This window comes from Salvelinus fontinalis, chromosome 6 (assembly GCF_029448725.1).
Source record: "Salvelinus fontinalis isolate EN_2023a chromosome 6, ASM2944872v1, whole genome shotgun sequence".
NCBI lineage: Eukaryota > Metazoa > Chordata > Actinopteri > Salmoniformes > Salmonidae > Salvelinus > Salvelinus fontinalis.
Genome location: NC_074670.1, coordinates 6,822,747 through 6,841,998, shown reverse-complemented (window position 1 = coordinate 6,841,998; position 19,252 = coordinate 6,822,747). Strand labels below are relative to the sequence as shown.

Below are 19,252 nucleotides of genomic sequence, written 5' to 3'. Positions count from 1 at the left end.
CTCTGTGTGCACCTGGCATCAGCAGCCAGGAGGCATCAGGCTTATTCCACTCTCTGTGTGCAGCTGGCATCAGCAGCCAGGAGGCATCAGGCTTATTCCACTCTCTCTGGGCAGCTGGCATCAGCAGCCAGGAGGCATCAGGCTTATTCCACTCTCTTTGGGCAGCTGGCATCAGCAGCCAGGAGGCATCAGGCTTATTCCACTCTCTCTGGGCAGCTGGCATCAGCAGCCAGGATGCATCAGGCTTATTCCACTCTCTTTGGGCAGCTGGCATCAGCAGCCAGGAGGCATCAGGCTTATTCCACTCTCTCTGTGCAGCACAAATGGCACACTATTCCCAATATAGTGCCCTACGGGCTCTGGTCAAAGGTATTGCACTATATAAGGGGCGGCAGGTAGTCTAGTGGTTAGAGTGTTGGGCCGGTAACCGGGAGTTTGCTGGATCGAATCCCCGCGCTGACAAGGTAAAAATCTGTCCTTCTGCCCCTGAACAAGGCAATTTAACTCACTGTTCCCTGGTTGGCTGTCATTGTAAATAAGAATTTGTTGTTAACTGACTTGCCTGGTAAAATATATATTTTTAAACATGAAATATAAGGGATAGGGTATGCTTTGGGACACTTCCTCTGCCTGTGGAGGTCCTGAAAGGCAGTCGCCAGACACCCAAGACAAGCACACAGCCAAGAGCAGCGGAACTTGAGTGGGATTCAACTTAAGGGAGGAAATGACTCAAGAGCAGAGCTGACCCCTAAACAACCCTGCTGCTTTTTAAGGTGCTTCTTAATGGCTCTGTTGAATGAGATAGTGAAGCAAGCAGCACTGCATTCCAAGAGGTGCTCAGCATGCAGCAGCAGGGTTCACTGCCATGTCATGGTGTGTTTGATACAGTTGGAAAGGACTGATGCATCATTTAAATCTCCAGGGTGTCCAGGTCACCACTGTCAAATCACTAGGAATTCAGCTAAAAATAGCATTTAGAGATGTAGAAATTAGTTTCATGTAGAAATTTGTTTCACTAAAGGGAACCGAATTCCCCTCAACCCCCCATGCGTGTACAGTATCTAAATAGATGCCCTAAGATAGCAGAGGCTAAGTCTTACCAATAAGACTATAAGACTAGTATTATCCTAGAGCCTAAGTCTTACCTATAAGACTATAAGACTAGTGTTAACCTGGAGGATAAGTCTTACCAATAAGACTATTAGACTAGTATTATCCTAGAGCCTAAGTCTTACCTATACGACTATAAGACTAGTGTTAACCTGGAGGATAAGTCTTACCTATAAGACTATAAGACTAGTATTAACCTGGAGGCTAAGTCTTACCTATAAGCCTATAAGACTAGTATTAACCTGGAGGCTAAGTCTTACGTACAAGACTATAAGACTAGTATTAACCTGGAGGCTAAGTCTTACCTATAAGCCTATAAGACTAGTATTAACCTGGAGGCTAAGCCTTACCTATAAGACTATAAGACTAGTATTATCCTAGAGCCTAAGTCTTACCTATAAGACTATAAGACTAGTATTAACCTGGAGGCTAAGTCTTACCTATAAGCCTATAAGCCTAGTATTAACCTGGAGGCTAAGTCTTACCTATAAGCCTATAAGACTAGTGTTAACCTGGAGGCTAAGTCTTACCTATAAGACTATAAGACTAGTATTAACCTGGAGGCTAAGTCTTACCTATAAGACTAGTGTTAACCTAGTGACTAAAACTTACCTATACGACTAGTGTTAACCTGGAGGCTAAGTCTTACCTATAAGACTATAAGACTAGTGTTAACCTGGAGGCTAAGTCTTATCTATAAGACTATAAGACTAGTGTTAACCTAGTGGCTAAGACTTACCTATAAGACTAGTGTTAACCTGGAGGCTAAGTCTTACCTATAAGACTATAAGACTAGTGTTAACCTGGAGGCTAAGTCTTAACTACAAGACTATAAGACTAGTATTAACCTAGAGCCAAAGTCTTACCTATAAGACTATAAGACTAGTGTTAACCTGGAGGCTAAGACTTACCTATAAGACTAGTGTTAACCTGGAGGCTAAGACTTACCTATAAGACTAGTGTTAACCTGGAGGCTAAGACTTACCTATAAGACTAGTGTTAACCTAGCGGCTAAGTCTTACCTATAAGACTATAAGACTAGTGTTAACCTGGAGGCTAAGTCTTACCTATAAGCCTATAAGCCTAGTATTAACCTGGAGGCTAAGTCTTACCTATAAGCCTATAAGACTAGTATTAACCTGGAGGCTAAGTCTTACCTATAAGCCTATAAGCCTAGTATTAACCTGGAGGCTAAGTCTTACCTATAAGCCTATAAGACTAGTATTAACCTGGAGGCTAAGTCTTACCTATAAGCCTATAAGCCTAGTATTAACCTGGAGGCTAAGTCTTACCTATAAGCCTATAAGACTAGTATTAACCTGGAGGCTAAGTCTTACCTATAAGACTATAAGACTAGTATTAACCTGGAGGCTAAGTCTTACCTATAAGACTAGTGTTAACCTAGTGACTAAAACTTACCTATACGACTAGTGTTAACCTGGAGGCTAAGTCTTACCTATAAGACTATAAGACTAGTGTTAACCTGGAGGCTAAGTCTTATCTATAAGACTATAAGACTAGTGTTAACCTAGTGGCTAAGACTTACCTATAAGACTAATGTTAACCTGGAGGCTAAGTCTTACCTATAAGACTATAAGACTAGTGTTAACCTGGAGGCTAAGTCTTAACTACAAGACTATAAGACTAGTATTAACCTAGAGCCAAAGTCTTACCTATAAGACTATAAGACTAGTGTTAACCTGGAGGCTAAGACTTACCTATAAGACTAGTGTTAACCTGGAGGCTAAGACTTACCTATAAGACTAGTGTTAACCTGGAGGCTAAGACTTACCTATAAGACTAGTGTTAACCTAGCGGCTAAGTCTTACCTATAAGACTATAAGACTAGTGTTAACCTGGAGGCTAAGTCTTACCTATAAGACTATAAGACTAGTGTTAACCTGGAGGCTAAGTCTTACCTATAAGACTATAAGACCAGTGTTAACCTGGAGGCTAAGTCTTAACTACAAAACTATAAGACTAGTATTAACCTAGAGCCTAAGTCTTACCTATAAGACTATAAGACTAGTGTTAACCTGGAGGCTAAGACTTACCTATAAGACTAGTGTTAAACAGGAGGCTAAGTCTTACCTATAAGACTATAAGGCTAGTATTAACCTGGAGGCTAAGTCTTACCCTACAAGACTAGTGTTAACCTAGCAGCTAAGTGTTACCTATAAGACTATAAGACTAGTGTTAACCTGGAGGCTAAGTCTTACCTATAAGACTAGTGTTAACCTAGCGGCTAAGTCTTACCTATAAGACTATAAGACTAGTGTTAACCTGGAGGCTAAGTCTTACCTATAAGACTAGTGTTAACCTAGCGGCGAAGTCTTACCTATAAGACTATAAGACTAGTGTTAACCTGGAGGCTAAGTCTTACCTATAAGACTATAAGACTAGTGTTAACCTGGAGGCTAAGTCTTACCTATAAGACTAGTGTTAACCTAGCGGCTAAGTCTTACCTATAAGACTATAAGACTAGTGTTAACCTGGAGGCTAAGTCTTACCTATAAGACTAGTGTTAACCTAGCGGCGAAGTCTTACCTATAAGACTATAAGACTAGTGTTAACCTGGAGGCTAAGTCTTACCTATAAGACTATAAGACTAGTGTTAACCTGGAGGCTAAGTCTTACCTATAAGACTAGTGTTAACCTAGCGGCTAAGTCTTACCTATAAGACTATAAGACTAGTGTTAACCTGGAGGCTAAGTCTTACCTATAAGACTAGTGTTAACCTAGCGGCTAAGTCTTACCTATAAGACTATAAGACTAGTGTTAACCTGGAGACTAAGTCTTACCTATAAGACTATAAGACTAGTGTTAACCTGGAGGCTAAGTCTTACCTATAAGACTATAAGACTAGTGTTAACCTGGAGGCTAAGTCTTACCTATAAGACTATAAGACTAGTGTTAACCTAGCGGCTAAGTCTTACCTATAAGACTATAAGACTAGAGTTAACCTGGAGGCTAAGTCTTACCTTCCAGCACTAACGGGTGCTCTAGATGTATACAATACAGCTGTTTGGCTGCTGAAGGGAAACAGTGAGGAGAGAGAGAGGAGAGGGACAGTCAAGTACAAATTGTAATGAAGGAAAGAAGCATGCAAGGGTTAAACACAAAGAAAACGGAAGTCTGGAGAACGATTGACTGAACGGATAGTAGCAAGATACATGGTGATTCCAAGAAGCAAGAGAATATTTCTGCCCCTCCCCCCACCGACACAGACTCTACATACTCTTTAAAAACAATCAAACCATTTTAAAATTCCCATAAAGCCCACAGTTAAAAGACCTGTACTTCCTGGTGGGTCATTAAGACTAGGATAATATGGGATAGGGGGTGCTCTACTGTACACACTGAGGCACTTCTGGCCTGGTCACAATATGGCCCCACTACTTTCCATCCTATCTCTATTGCTGCAGCTCCACACAACATTACACAGACATCTAAGAGACACTCAAACGTGAGTTATGGTGCGATTTCATTCTTGAATTGTATTTTCTAGGCATGTCTGGGTTTAACTGTGGTGCAACGCCACAATGAAAGACAGATGAGCAGTAAATGTCAGGAAAACGTAGTGTTCTCAACTGGAGTTGCACATCTAGCAGCTGACTCAGTCAAGGAAATGATACGTCTTTGTTCAAATTCTTCTCTTTCTTTTTTTTACTGTGTATGCGTGCCATCCGGGATGGATGATAGAAGCAACATCAAATAAAACACAGCGGACAGGAAAATGTAGCAGCCTACTGGGCACCTGGTGTTAAACTATCTTTAAAAGGCCCACTGCAGACGGTTTAATCTCAATATCAAATCCTTTCTGGGTAACTATTAAGTACCTCAGTGATTTTTTTCAGTTCAAATGGTCAAAAATAAACAAAAATAGCTTCTTAGGAAAGAGCAATTTCTCAAGCAAGAATTTAGCTAGGACTATCTGGGAGTGGTTTGAGTACGGAGGTTTGTAAATCTCTTTCTTATTGGTCTATTAATAAAGTGGAGCCTGTTCAGAAGGGAAACCCAAGTGTGGTGACATCAGCTGATCGCATCAGCAGATATTGCACCAATTGGATTCACACTCTACTTCCATTCAGTCTATTTAAGTTGACCAGTTGTAGACATGCTTCCTGGATGCTGGATGGCACGTGAATGCATGCACTCGTGTCTCTTGCTGTCGTTGTTGCTGTAACTAGCTGTTACTCGCTATGCTTGCTGATTCTGATATCCCACCAGCACCCCAGCCTCCACCTGTGGGTTCTGTGTTTCTTCCTTCAGGGGATTTGATATAGCATGTCGTGCTCACTGCCTGCAGTTATTTGATCATCTTCATATGACGCTTAGCTCTGGCAGTGAGCTAGCCTGAAGGAGCAGAGCCCTAATGCCAAGACTATGCATTGTCATTTTTTCTAACGAATGGTTAAATGTACATGTGGTGTTTCATTTCTGAAACTCATTTACCGCCTGGTGATGTCAGCAGGCAGGCCAAATCATCCCATCATAACAGGAAGAGATTTCAGGCGGTCTTTCCAATCAGTTCTTACACTAAAAGGGTATTTTCACAGTATTATTCCAACCTCATAGTGTGGAAATATATATACAACACAGGGAAAGCAAATGTTTTACTGCACTGGGCCTTTAAAGGTCAAAGGAATGGCGAGGCAAGCTAAAGATGTGTTCAACTGGACACAAGCTAAAGCATACATAACATGCATGAGGGAGACCATCTACAAGTGCCGTAAAGCAAATATCACTCGACAACACAGAATCTGTCTGACACGGTAGACATTAACACTGTCTATACCCCTGTCCAAAAGACATTCAGTACAGCAGCTTCTCAGCCAAATGGATTGTGAGGGAGCAAGCCAGGCAGACATGAAGACACAGACACCAGTGTTGAGGGATGACAGTGTACATTTAAGAGTTGGGGAGGTATTCCTTCATAGTGAATGTAATGCCAGAGGTGAAGAAGTGAACTGTATAGCTCCTGTTGCTGCTGCACCTCTACCTGTAGCGCTGTTGTCTGGCCACGCCCCTCTCAACACACTCCTCGGCCCCAGCAGAGGCAGACACCTGGCTCAGGTCCACGTCAGGGGGGAGTGGGAGGGGGTGGGGGAGGGGCTTGGGCGGTTGGAGGTAGGACTGACTACGTCCCCTCGAGGGTGAGGAGGAGCAGGAGAGGTAGGAAGAGGAGGGTACAGAGGTGCTGTGCTGTTGGCCCAGAGGGTGGGCAGTGCCTGGCAGTCTCCCCCAGCCCAGAGCTGTGACCAGGGAAGTAGATCTGGGACTGGGAGAGACATCCTGGGGGTTAGAGCCAGTGTTTCTAGGGGGAGTGGACACAGGGGCCATAGGGCTGGCCATGGCCACACTCTCTCTCTCTCTCTCTGAGGCGGCTGAGGCGTCAGGGATGAGGTTGACCATACAGTGAAAAGGAGAACACAAGCTAGAGGAGTCCTCTACTGCCTGCACGGGCACCATGCTAAAACAACAGAGTAACAGAGCAAAGGGGAGGACAAAGGGGGTGGGGTATATCCAAGGGGAATACATTACACGTTTACAATAACAGATATGCTTTTTTTGTAGTTCTAACACACCCATACACTGCTAACACCACTATATATCGTCCAGTAAGGGAGAGATGGATGGAGGACAAGACTGACAGAAAGATATGGAAGAAGAGGTTCTATTTGGGGGAAAACCTGTTTTCCTGAAATACCTGTGGAAGCCCTTTCTAGTGGTCTCTGTGATATCATGACTCTCATCATCTTCCTCATCCTCATCCTCCTCTTCCTCCTCATCCTCTTCCTCCTCTCTGAAAAGGAGGGGCGGAGGGATGGATGGAGGGGAGGGGAGGGAGAAAATAGACGGGAAAGAGTAGAAAGAGGAAAAGGAGGAGAAATTGCAACAGACAACATGAACAAAATACAGTAGAAAACTGTCCAGATAGAGACAAAGAACTGACAGACAGAATGCAGTACACACAGCACTGTAAAAACTGACAAGGGACCTAAAAATGTGTACACAAGGCAGTATAGTTCAAAGAGGTTCAAAGCTTTTAGTTAGTATGTCCTCATTTCATTCATTACATACAGTGCTTGATAACGTTAAAAAACAGCATGAGAACTGACTAAATCAATGTCAGCTAACCATCTGGCATACACCAGCAGCTCTGGACCAGCCAGTAACATCTTAGGGACCAGTAACGGTCCCCGGACCAGAGGTTGATCAATGATCATAGTGTACATCCCAAACGGCACCCTATTCCCTATATAGTGCACTACTTTTGACCAGAGCCATATGGGCTTTGGTCAAAAGTAGTGCACAATGTAGGAGAATGGTGCCACTTGGGACACAACCATTGACTAGGCTGTGACTGTGTGGTCATATCTGGAAGGTTTTAATTGATAAAGGATTGTCGCATACATCATATGCATACGAGAGTCCTTCTAGTCCCATTGTGCTGCCAAGTTTCCTCTGACCCGCCCGCCTGTGTTTCATTACCGATATGGAAAACACTGATCTTCAAAGGCGGTCTGAATTTCCTGTGTGTGGTGGACTGGACTGATGGGAGTCAGTATCATATAGCCCTCAGGGTTCAATTGAACTATCTGCAGAACTGAACTGGAGCGCTAACAGAAATGCTACCAGAAATGCTAGTTAAAAAGAACTGCCATTACTAATGGTGGACAGTATGATGCTGTGTGTGGCAGGGTGAAAGGTAGCCATCACACTGTGCCTTCAGAAATGATTCCCACTCCTTGACTTTTTCCACATTTTGTTGTGCTACAGCCTGAATATATACTTTTTTAACAAATTGATTAAAAATGAAAAGCTGAAATATCTTGAGTCAGTAAGTATTCAATCCCTTTGTTATGGCAAGACTAAATACGTTCAGGAGTAAACATATGCTGAACAAGTCACATAATACATTGCTCTGTGTGCAATAATAGTGTTTAACATGATTTTTGAATGACTACCTCATCTCTGTACCCCACACATACAATTATCTGGAAGGTCCCTAAGTAGAGCAGTGAATTTGAAAAACCTATTTAACCACAAAGACCAGGGAGGTTTTCCAATGCCTCACACCTATTGGTAGATGGGTCAAAATAAAAAAGCAGACATTGAATATCCCTTTGAGCATGGTGAATATTAATTACACTTTGGGTGGTGTATCAATACACCCAGTCACTACAAAGTACGAGGCCAATGGTGACTTTAAAACAGTTACAGAGTTTAATGGCTGTGATAGGAGGAAAATGAGGATGGATCAACAACATTGTAGTTACTCCACAATACTAACCTCATTGACAGAGTGAAAAGGAAGCCTGTACAGAATAAAAATATTCCAAAACATGCATCCTATTTGCAACAAGGCACTAAAGTAATACTGAAAAAACTGTGGCAAAGCAATTCCCTTTTAGTCCTGAATACAAAGCGTTATGTTTGGGGCAAATCCAACACAACACATTGTACCACTCTCCATATTTTTAAGCATAGTGGTGGTTGCATCATGTTATGGGTATGCTTATAATCATTTTTCAGGATAAAAAATAAATGGAATGGAGCTAAATCCGAGAGGAAAACTTAGTTCAGTCTGCTTATCACCAGACACTGGGAGATGAATTCACTTTTCAGAAGGACAATAACCTAAAGCACAAGGCCAAATCTACACTGGAGTTGCTTAACAAGAAGACAGGGAATGTTCCTGAGTGGCCCAGTTACAGTTTAGACTTACAAATCTGTTTGAAAATCTATGGCAAGACCTGAAAACTGTTGTCTAGAAATAATTAACAACCAATTTGACAGAGCTTGAAGAATTTTGAAAAGAATAATGGTTAAATGTTACACAATCCATGTGTGGAAGCTCTTAGAGACTTACACAGAAAGACTCACAGCTGAAATCACTGCCAAAGGTGCTTCTACAAAGTATGTGAATACTTATCTAAATGAGATATTGCAGTATTTCAATTTCAATAGATTTGTAAACATTTCTAAAAACATGTTTTCACTTGGTCATTATGGGGTAGTGTGTGGAGATGGGTGAGAGAGAAAAAAAGTAATGACTTTTGAATTCAGGCTGAAACACAACAAAATGTGTAATAAGTCAAGGGGAAGGAATACTTTATGAAGGCGTTGTAGTACAGTTTTACATCATTGGTCCTTCATCTTGAAACATAGGAAGGTTATGAGTAAGGTTTGTAATGACTGTGATATGTGGTTGCCTTATTTAACTTAGTTGAATGCACTGACTGTAAGTCACTTTGGAGAAGAGCGTCTGCCAAATGGCCAATATGTTTAAATGTAACATACCTGTGGTGGTTAACAGAGAACTTCTTATCATATTAGATGTACTATACTTATTATCAGTAAGAAATTATCAGTTAAGAACAATTCTAGCCCTGTTCTTGTCCAGTGAGTTTATAACACTGGGACAGAGAGTTCACAAATAATAATTTCTTTAGGCAAAGACAAAGACCATTTCTGTTACTGTATTGGGCATACCAGACCGGTAGTCAAATTGTATCACACAAAAAATAAACACATTATTATTTAGCTTTAGTTAAGTGTGAATTCCTAGTGGCTGTGTACACATTAACATTATTGAAGTAAAACTATTGCAGTGTTGGTTGAAATTCAACAAACATTCCCTCAAAGGGAAACATGACTTGTGACAGACACATACAGGGATGCATCCCAAATGGTACCTTTACTGCCAAAAGTAGTGCACTACATAGGCAATAGGGTGCCATTTGGGACACGAGACACAGTAATAACTAATAATAACTCCTAATAACCAATAATAACTCCTAATAATTAATAATAACTCATAATAATTCCTAATAACGCCTATCACTGTTTACAGAAGCTTCCTATTTCCTTCAGCAGCTCCACGAGGTCGCAAAATGTTGACAGTCTGAAGATGAATCTAAACATCACTTTGAAACAGCAGCCCATGCCCTGTCTCTCTTTTCTAACTATATAATGACATTCTTCATTCATATTGTCTCTGGTTGGAACACACACATCTGTACAAGACTGTAACGTAATACTACACTGGCAGTCAAACCCTTTCCGGTTCTGAACTGTATCATGGATCCAGAATCATCTGTGTGTTTTCCCGTTCCTCACAGTTGATTTCTCTGGGTAGTGAAGTAAAAATAAACCAAACCATTTCAGCTGACCATTTAAGATCATATTGGCAAGTTTCAGTTAATAACAGAAGCAGGGATATGCTTCTCCCTTTAACCCATTCACACTTTCTACCTCTCCCCCTCCCTTCTCCTGTTTGCCCCCCCCCATCACCCACACTCCTCCGCTCCAACTCACCTTTCGCTAACGTCGTCGATGCACTGACCTCCGAAGGGCAGAAAGCTACCGTTGTGTCCCCCGTGAGAGTGAGGGCTGCTGGGAGAAGCGGGGGCCGAGGTGAGGCCTCTCCCATTCTGGAGGGAGTGTCTCCGGCTGCGTCTCCTCTCCAGGCCTCGCCGGTCGTTGGTGCCCCCCACGCTGGCACGCCGCCGGTTCTTCCGACCCACGGTAGGCGGCTGGCTCTCGTCGTCCCCGTCCTCGTGGCGCAGAGCAGTCTGGAGGCACAACAGGGAACAGTTAGACTAGCAGGGGACATGAGGTCCCTAGCAGACATGGGTCAACACTTTAGGACTATATCATTGGTCCCATTGAGGACAAACTAAATCAAGCTTGTCAAGTATTTATTTGTATATTTGACCAAGTTTTGTACCTATAGCGCTCTGGTAGTGTTTCAACAACAAACTAGTTAAGTGGCTAAGCCAGGAAGTGAATTCCACTAAGCCGAGGAGGTGGAGGTACCTCGTAAATGTTAAACTGCTCCATGAGGTCCAGGTCTGTTCCCTTCCTGCTACGGTGTCTCTGAGACATGGCCTCCATGCCCTGCTCCTCCAAACAGTCCACCACGTCATAGAATGAGTCCTGGTCAGGCAGGCCCGCTAGAGTCTGAAACACACACACAAATGTCATTATTTGGGAGGGAGAGAAATAGAGAGAGAGTTGTAAAGAGAGAGATGTAGAAAGAGAGAAAGAAATAAAAGACAAAGAGATGCAAGTGAAATGCAGAGAGAGAAAAAAATTGAGAGAGAGAGAAAAAGAGATGAAGAGAGAGAGAGGAATGAAGAGAGAGAGAGGAATGAAGAGAGAGAGAGAGACCGACCTTGTTGATGAGGGTCATGGCATACACCAGCAGCTCTGTGTCCACCCCATCCTTCTCCTCCAGAATCTCCATGGCATTGGACCACAGCTTACAGCCTGCACCACAAAGCATGCACCACACAGTCGGTCCAAAGGTACCACAATCCACCTATGCTCTGCATTCAAATTAACCATATATATAGAGAAAATACACTTTAAACAAAACAATATGGATATCAGGAGTAGATCATGAAATATAAGACTAATAGAAGCTGAAACAGTAATGATATCAGGAGTAGATCATGTAATATTAGACTAATAGAAACTGAAACAGTAATGATATCAGGAGTAGATCGTGTACTATTAGACTAATAGAAGCTGAAACAGTAATGATATCAGGAGTAGATCATGTAATATTAGACTAATAGAAGCTGAAACAGTAATGATATCAGGAGTAGATCATGAAATATTAGACTAATAGAAGCTGAAATAGTAATGATATCAGGAGTAGATCATGTACTATTAGACTAATAGAAGCTGAAATAGTAATGATATCAGGAGTAGATCATGTACTATTAGACTAATAGAAGCTGAAACAGTAATGATATCAGGAGTAGATCATGTAATATTAGACTAATAGAAGTTGAAACAGTAATGATATCAGTAGTAGATCATGTAATATTAGACTAATAGAAGCTGAAACAGTAATGATATCAGGAGTAGATCATGAAATATTAGACTAATAGAAGCTGAAATAGTAATGATATCAGGAGTAGATCATGTACTATTAGACTAATAGAAGCTGAAATAGTAATGATATCAGGAGTAGATCATGTACTATTAGACTAATAGAAGCTGAAACAGTAATGATATCAGGAGTAGATCATGAAATATTAGACTAATAGAAGTTGAAACAGTAATGATATCAGTAGTAGATCATGTACTATTAGACTAATAGAAGCTGAAACAGTAATGATATCAGGAGTAGAGCATGTACTATTAGACTAATAGAAGCTGAAACAGTAATGATATCAGGAGTAGATCATGAAATATTAGACTAATAGAAGTTGAAACAGTAATGATATCAGTAGTAGATCATGTACTATTAGACTAATAGAAGCTGAAACAGTAATGATATCAGGAGTAGATCATGTAATATTAGACTAATAGAAGCTGAAACAGTAATGATATCAGGAGTAGATCATGTAATATTAGACTAATAGAAGCTGAAACAGTAATGATATCAGTAGTAGATCATGAAATATTAGACTAATAGAAGCTGAAACAGTAATGATATCAGGAGTAAATCATGTAATATTAGACTAATAGAAGCTGAAACAGTAATGATATCAGGAGTAGATCATGTACAGTTGGACTAGTTGGAGGCAGCTCAAGTGTCCTGAACAGTTTCCAGGGTAGTAGTATCCATGTGTGTGTGTGTGTGTGTGTGTGTGTGTGTGTGTGTGTGTGTGTGTGTGTGTGTGTGTGTGTGTGTGTGTGTGTGTGTGTGTGTGTGTGTGTGTGTGTGTGTGTGTGTGTGTGTGTGTGTGAGAGGCAGCGCTGCAGTCAGACAGTGGGGTCATGGACCGTCTCAGTCTTACCCAGAGCTCCTGGTATCAGGTTCTCTCTCCTTACACAGCCACAGGAGTGATGGGCTTAGACAGAGTTGAGACACACACACCTCCCTCCACTACTGGAGAGGACACAATGTGGGGCTTTTACAGAGGCAGGTAACTGAACCCCACCAGAGGAGAGCGTTACAGTCTTTTTCAATAAACACACACACTTACCTCCCGTGGTGTCTACAATGTGTGTGGTGTGTGTGTGTGTGTGTGTGGTGTGTGTGGTGTGTGTGTGTGTGTGTGTGTGTAGGGTAGTGGTCTGGTCTCTCCTACCTCTCTTGGTGTCCGCGGTGTTGACAGCATGGATGAGCAGGGCAGTGTTGGGTTCAGTGTACTCCACAAACACCAGTAACAGTTTCAGAGCTGTTTTCACTACCAGACGGAACTACACACACACACACACACACACACACACACACACACACACACACACACACACACACACACACACACACACACACACACACACACACACACACACACACACACACACACACACACACACACACACACACACACACACACACACACACACACACACACACACACACACACACACACACACACACACACACACACACACACACAGCAGAGCAGAAACAGGTTTTATGCACCAGGGACCATACCAATCTCATTCTGCATGTTATAACTGTATAGGCGCCATAACAGCCTTGGCTTCAGTGACTAACGGGGTACAGCATGCATGTTAACCACTGATAGGGTTTAAATGTGTCATTACATAGTGCCCAATAAGAGGTTTTCCTGCTCTGACAGCCCTGAGTGGTTGAGATAATGGCCTGATAGAAGATGTGTAGGAAATAAGGGAACAGGAGTTGTACTTGTAGGGGTGAATAATGCCGAGGGTTGTACTTGTAGGGGTGAATAATGCCGAGGGTTGTACTTGTAGGGGTGAATAATGCCGAGGGTTGTACTTGTAGGGGTGAATAATGCCGAGGGTTGTACTTGTAGGGGTGAATAATGCCGAGGGTTGTACTTGTAGGGGTGAATAATGCCGAGGGTTGTACTTGTAGGGGTGAATAATGCCGAGGGTTGTACTTGTAGGGGTGAATAATGCTGAGGGTTGTACTTGTAGGGGTGAATAATGCCGAGGGTTGTACTTGTAGGGGTGAATAATGCCGAGGGTTGTACTTGTAGTGGTGAATAATGCCGAGGGTTGTACTTGTAGGGGTGAACAATGCAGAGGGTTGTACTTGTAGTGGTGAATAATGCCGAGGGTTGTACTTGTAGGGGTGAATAATGCCGAGGGTTGTACTTGTAGGGGTGAATAATGCCGAGGGTTGTACTTGTAGGGGTGAATAATGCCGAGGGTTGTACTTGTAGGGGTGAATAATGCCGAGGGTTGTACTTGTAGGGGTGAATAATGCCGAGGGTTGTACTTGTAGGGGTGAATAATGCCGAGGGTTGTACTTGTAGTGGTGAATAATGCCGAGGGTTGTACTTGTAGGGGTGAATAATGCCGAGGGTTGTACTTGTAGTGGTGAATAATGCCGAGAGTTGTACTTGTAGGGGTGAATAATGCCGTGGTACAGCCAGAATGGAAAGACAGAAAAGAGAAAGAAAGGAAGGGATGTGAAGATCTGTGTGTAATAAAGTGAGTGCCTGACCGGGACATGATCAAAACCATGCTGTGTGTTACACTTGGCCAGGAAGAGGGAGCAGAGGAGAGAAGAATCGGTTAGAGCAGGAAATGCAGAGACACTCTCGCCCAGAGGAGAAAGAGGGAGAGAGAGAGAAAGACAGAGATAGAAAGGACAGAGAGAGAGTGGGCGAGAGAGAAAGAGAGGACAGAGAGAGTGAGAGAAGGAGAGAGGGAACAGAGAGAGAGAGAGAGAGAGAGAGAGAGAGAGAGAGAGAGAGAGAGAAGGAGAGAGGGGACAGAGAGAGACAGAGAGGACAGAGAGAGTGAGAGAAGGAGAGAGGAGACAGAGAGAGACAGAGAAAGAGAGAGAGAGAGAGAGAGAGAGAGAGAGAGAGAGAGAGAGAGAGAAGGAGAGAGGGGACAGAGAGAGAAGGATTGGGGGAGAAAATAGATTGACCTGGCCATCAGAGGATGGATGCATGTTTTACAGTTGTTATATGGTCAAATGCAAAAGTACAATGATATTTTCTTTGCAGGAAACTTGGTACTGTACCTTGGATCCAACGAGTGTGTAAAGCCATTGGACGGTTTCGTTGTGACTTATGAGGCCGTTCATTCCATCCACATACAGCATGATCTGTCCCAGAGCTGGAGAGAGACAGAGAGAGAGAGAGTTGAATTGAATTGCGAGAGAGAGCAAGAGAGAGAGAGAGAGAGAGAGAAAGAGAGAAAGAGAGAGAGATAGAGAGAAAGAGAGAGAGATAGAGAGAAAGAGAAAGAGAAAGAGAGACGCTTGTTTCTGCAGCTCTGTGTTTGGTTACAAGAATGGGCCCGTTGAACATGAACCTGATGAGTTGTCATAAAAATACCAGGGAACAAATGAAAGATGGGGCTAGTTCTCTCTGTGCCATGGCAGGCAGTGCTGCGGCTCTCCCTCCCCCTCTTCCTCTATCTAGGTTAGACACACATCTGCCATTCCAGTTATGTTATTCTCTTCTTTTGCCACAAGACTGACTGCACAGACCCATATCCATCTGTCCTGCACATTACCCCCAAGAGTGGGAAAAAACTCCTCACTGATGTTCCCCTCTACTCTTTAGAATTAGAATTCTATAAGCCTCTAAAGAGAGTGACTCATGTGAGCAACAGTATGTTGGACCAGTTAGGAAGAGATAGCTAACTCTTTAGGAAAGAGACAGCAAGGACATCACCATAGAAACACAACACTGGACCAGACGTTAAGAAAAATCCCCACTTCCCATAATACCAAATCCAAACCAAGTCATATGAGTGAAATGAGAGAGGGATGAAAAGTGAGGGAGGGAGAGACGGAACTACAGAACATCAATAGTGGCAGACAAGGGATCTTTCCTATCCTTGACATGTAGATAACGCTAACCAGATTGTCACTAATGTTGGAGTGCCTCTGACCTAGCTCCAGCTGCACTGCAGACATACACTATGAGGAGACAGACAGATTCCCCCATTCATGCAAAGTTACCAACACTGTATGAGCAGAAAGTTCAACAACAACTGATATGAACACAAAGTGAAGATATCCATTCATTTCAGATTGCTATGAAGTCAGAATAATGATATTCCAAATAATGACAGACATGATCTACAGTTGAACCAAAGCCAGATAACAACAGATATACTGAACAAGTGTGTTCTGTCTTTGACTGGGCTGTTCTCATCTGCCGGGTCTAACTGTCTGTGTGATGGAGGGTTCTGTACCTATAGGTGGTTGCTAAGCGTTACTATAATTAGCAGAGCCCAACTGACTGTGGAAACAACGACGTGTTGATGGACACAACATGCCTACAACCACTGAATATTAGGAGAATGGAACACATTCCAGCCATGTGTCGTGTCTTTGCCTTGGATAAGACACATTCACAGGCATGCTTTGATAAGATACATTCTAGTCATGCTTAGATAAGACACATTCACAGCCATGCTTGAATAAGATACATTCCAGCCATGCTTGATGAAGACACATTCCAGCCATGCTTGATGAAGACACATTCCAGCCATGCTTGATGAAGACACATTCCAGCCATGCTTGGATAAGACACATTCACAGCCATGCTTGGATAAGATACATTCCAGCCATGCTTGATGAAGACACATTCCAGCCATGCTTGGATAAGACACATTCACAGCCATGCTTGGATAAGATACATTCCAGCCATGCTTGATGAAGACACATTCCAGCCATGCTTGGATAAGACACATTCCAGCCATGCTTGGATAAGACACATTCACAGCCATGCTTGGATAAGATACATTCCAGCCATGCTTGGATAAGACACATTCCAGCCATGCTTGGATAAGATACATTCCAGTCATGCTTGGATAAGATACATTCCAGCCATGCTTTGATAAGATACATTCTAGCCATGCTTGGATAAGATACATTCTAGCCATGCTTGGATAAGACACATTCCAGCCATGCTTGGATAAGATACATTCTAGCCATGCTTGGATAAGACACATTCCAGTCATGCTTGGATAAGACACATTCACAGCCATGCTTGGATAAGACACATTCCAGCCATGCTTGGATAAGATACATTCCAGTCATGCTTTGATAAGACACATTCCAGTCATTCTTGGATAAGACACATTCCAGTCATGCTTGGATAATACACATTTAACCCATGCTTGGATAAGACACATTCCAGTCATTCTTGGATAAGACACATGCCAGGCATGTTTGGATAAGATACATTAGAGCCATGCTTTGATAAGACACATTCCAGTCATGCTTAGATAAGATACATTCCAGCCATTCTTGGATAAGACACATTCCAGTCATGCTTGGATAATACACATTTAACCCATTCTTGGATAAGACACATTCCAGTCATGCTTGGATAAGACACATGCCAGGCATGCTTGGATAATACACATTTAACCCATTCTTGGATAAGACACATTCCAGTCATGCTTGGATAAGACACATGCCAGGCATGCTTGGATAATACACATTTAACCCATTCTTGGATAAGACACATTCCAGTCATGCTTGGATAAGACACATGCCAGGCATGTTTGGATAAGATACATTAGAGCCATGCTTTGATAAGACACATTCCAGCCATGCTTTGATAAGATACATTCCAGTTATGCTGGATAAGATTGTTTATCTATGGGACAGATTGACAGGCTTCCACCACAAAATGACCATGTTGTACTAGATTGTAGTACACCATCATCATCACCATTATCAAATATCACCTTATAATAATGATGTCCTGTTGTTATTGTTGAGAGTTGACTTTTACACGCATGCACGCACGCACGCACGCACGCACACACACACACACACACACACACACATTGCTGGTGTGAGAGAGTGGTCAGGGACAGAGACATTACTCTGCCCCCACTTGGCAGTAAATCAAGCAAGCAGGTCCAGAGTCTTCATACAGACATGGGCCTCAAACAAAACACAACATTCAGCGGAGAAGAAGTGTCTGTCCAGTCCAGTCATCCCTCAATATGTCAGACTGTCACAACTGAAAGGGAAATATTTTTTGCAGCCTTGCTCACCGGACCCTGACACGACTTCCATTTGTAACAGGATACATAAATAAGGGCCATAACAGGAGCTGAGGGACCTCTATGGGAGGGCACTAAAAATGCACCCTGGCCTTCCGTCCGTTGAGGAGGGAAACAGAAAAGGGGGGAGAGGATGAGAAAAGAGGGTAACAAATAGCCGTGGATAGGATCGGATGGAGCAAAGCAAAAAAAATCTTCCTTTTTTTTAGGGGGTTGGTTTGTTATAGGCTAAGAGTGAAATGCTCTGTGAGTTAATATTTGACTTAGGTTCAAGCTGCAATATGTCACTTTTTGGGGCGACCCACACAAATTCACCTAGAAATGAGTCTAAGAAGCGGTAGATCTATGTGCGCTATGTCGATGCTTCCCGTTCTTAAGTTTCAGCACCACTTTACACCACCATAGACCACCGGGACCAGCACACCTTTACACCACTACAGACCACCGGGACCAGCACACCTTTACACCACTACAGACCACCAGGACCAGCACCACTTTACACCACTACAGACCACCGGGACCAGCACCACTTTACACCACTACATACCACCCGGACCAGCACCACTTTACACCACTACAGACCACCGGGACCAGCACCACTTTACACCACTACAGACCACCGGGACCAGCACCACTTTACACCACTACAGACCACTGGGACCAGCACCACTTTACACCACTACAGACCACCAGGACCAGCACCACTTTACACCACTACAGACCACCGGGAACAGCACACCTTTACACCACTACAGACCAGCAGACCAGCACCACTTTACACCATTACAGACTACCGGGACCAGCACCACTTTACACCACTACAGACCACTGGGACCAGCACCACTTTACACCACTCCACAACACCGGAAACAAGCAGCACTTCAGACCACTACAGAACACCAGGACCAGCACCACTTTACACCACTACAGACCACTGGGACCAGCACCACTTTACACCACTACAGACCACCGGGACTAGCACCACTTTACACCACTACAGACCACCGGGACCAGCACACCTTTACACCACTACAGACCACCAGGACCAGCACCACTTTACACCACTACAGACCACCGGGACCAGCACCACTTTACACCACTACAGACCACCGGGACCAGCACCACTTTACACCACTACAGACCACCGGGACCAGCACACCTTTACACCACTACAGACCACCGGGACCAGCAC

At 43.1% G+C, this 19,252-nt stretch overlaps 1 protein-coding gene across 6 annotated transcripts in view; it reads right to left on the bottom strand.

Moving 5' to 3' along the window:
- fhod3b (formin homology 2 domain containing 3b) overlaps nt 1–19,252 on the bottom strand; it is a 254,738-nt gene that overhangs the window by 23,876 nt on the left and 211,610 nt on the right. For 3 of the 6 annotated variants that reach the window (XM_055924642.1, XM_055924646.1, XM_055924643.1), the window contains exons 6-12: nt 15,047–15,141; nt 13,167–13,278; nt 11,294–11,388; nt 10,936–11,079; nt 10,435–10,691; nt 6,821–6,916; nt 4,092–4,142 (exon numbers count right to left, since the gene is read on the bottom strand). In XM_055924642.1, coding sequence (XP_055780617.1) covers nt 4,092–4,142; nt 6,821–6,916; nt 10,435–10,691; nt 10,936–11,079; nt 11,294–11,388; nt 13,167–13,278; nt 15,047–15,141 — 850 coding nt within the window. Of the gene's footprint in view, nt 1–4,091; nt 4,143–6,112; nt 6,584–6,820; nt 6,917–10,434; nt 10,692–10,935; nt 11,080–11,293; nt 11,389–13,166; nt 13,279–15,046; nt 15,142–19,252 lie in introns of all 6 variants that reach the window. The other 3 variants (XM_055924647.1, XM_055924644.1, XM_055924645.1) reach the window with 3 other exon arrangements.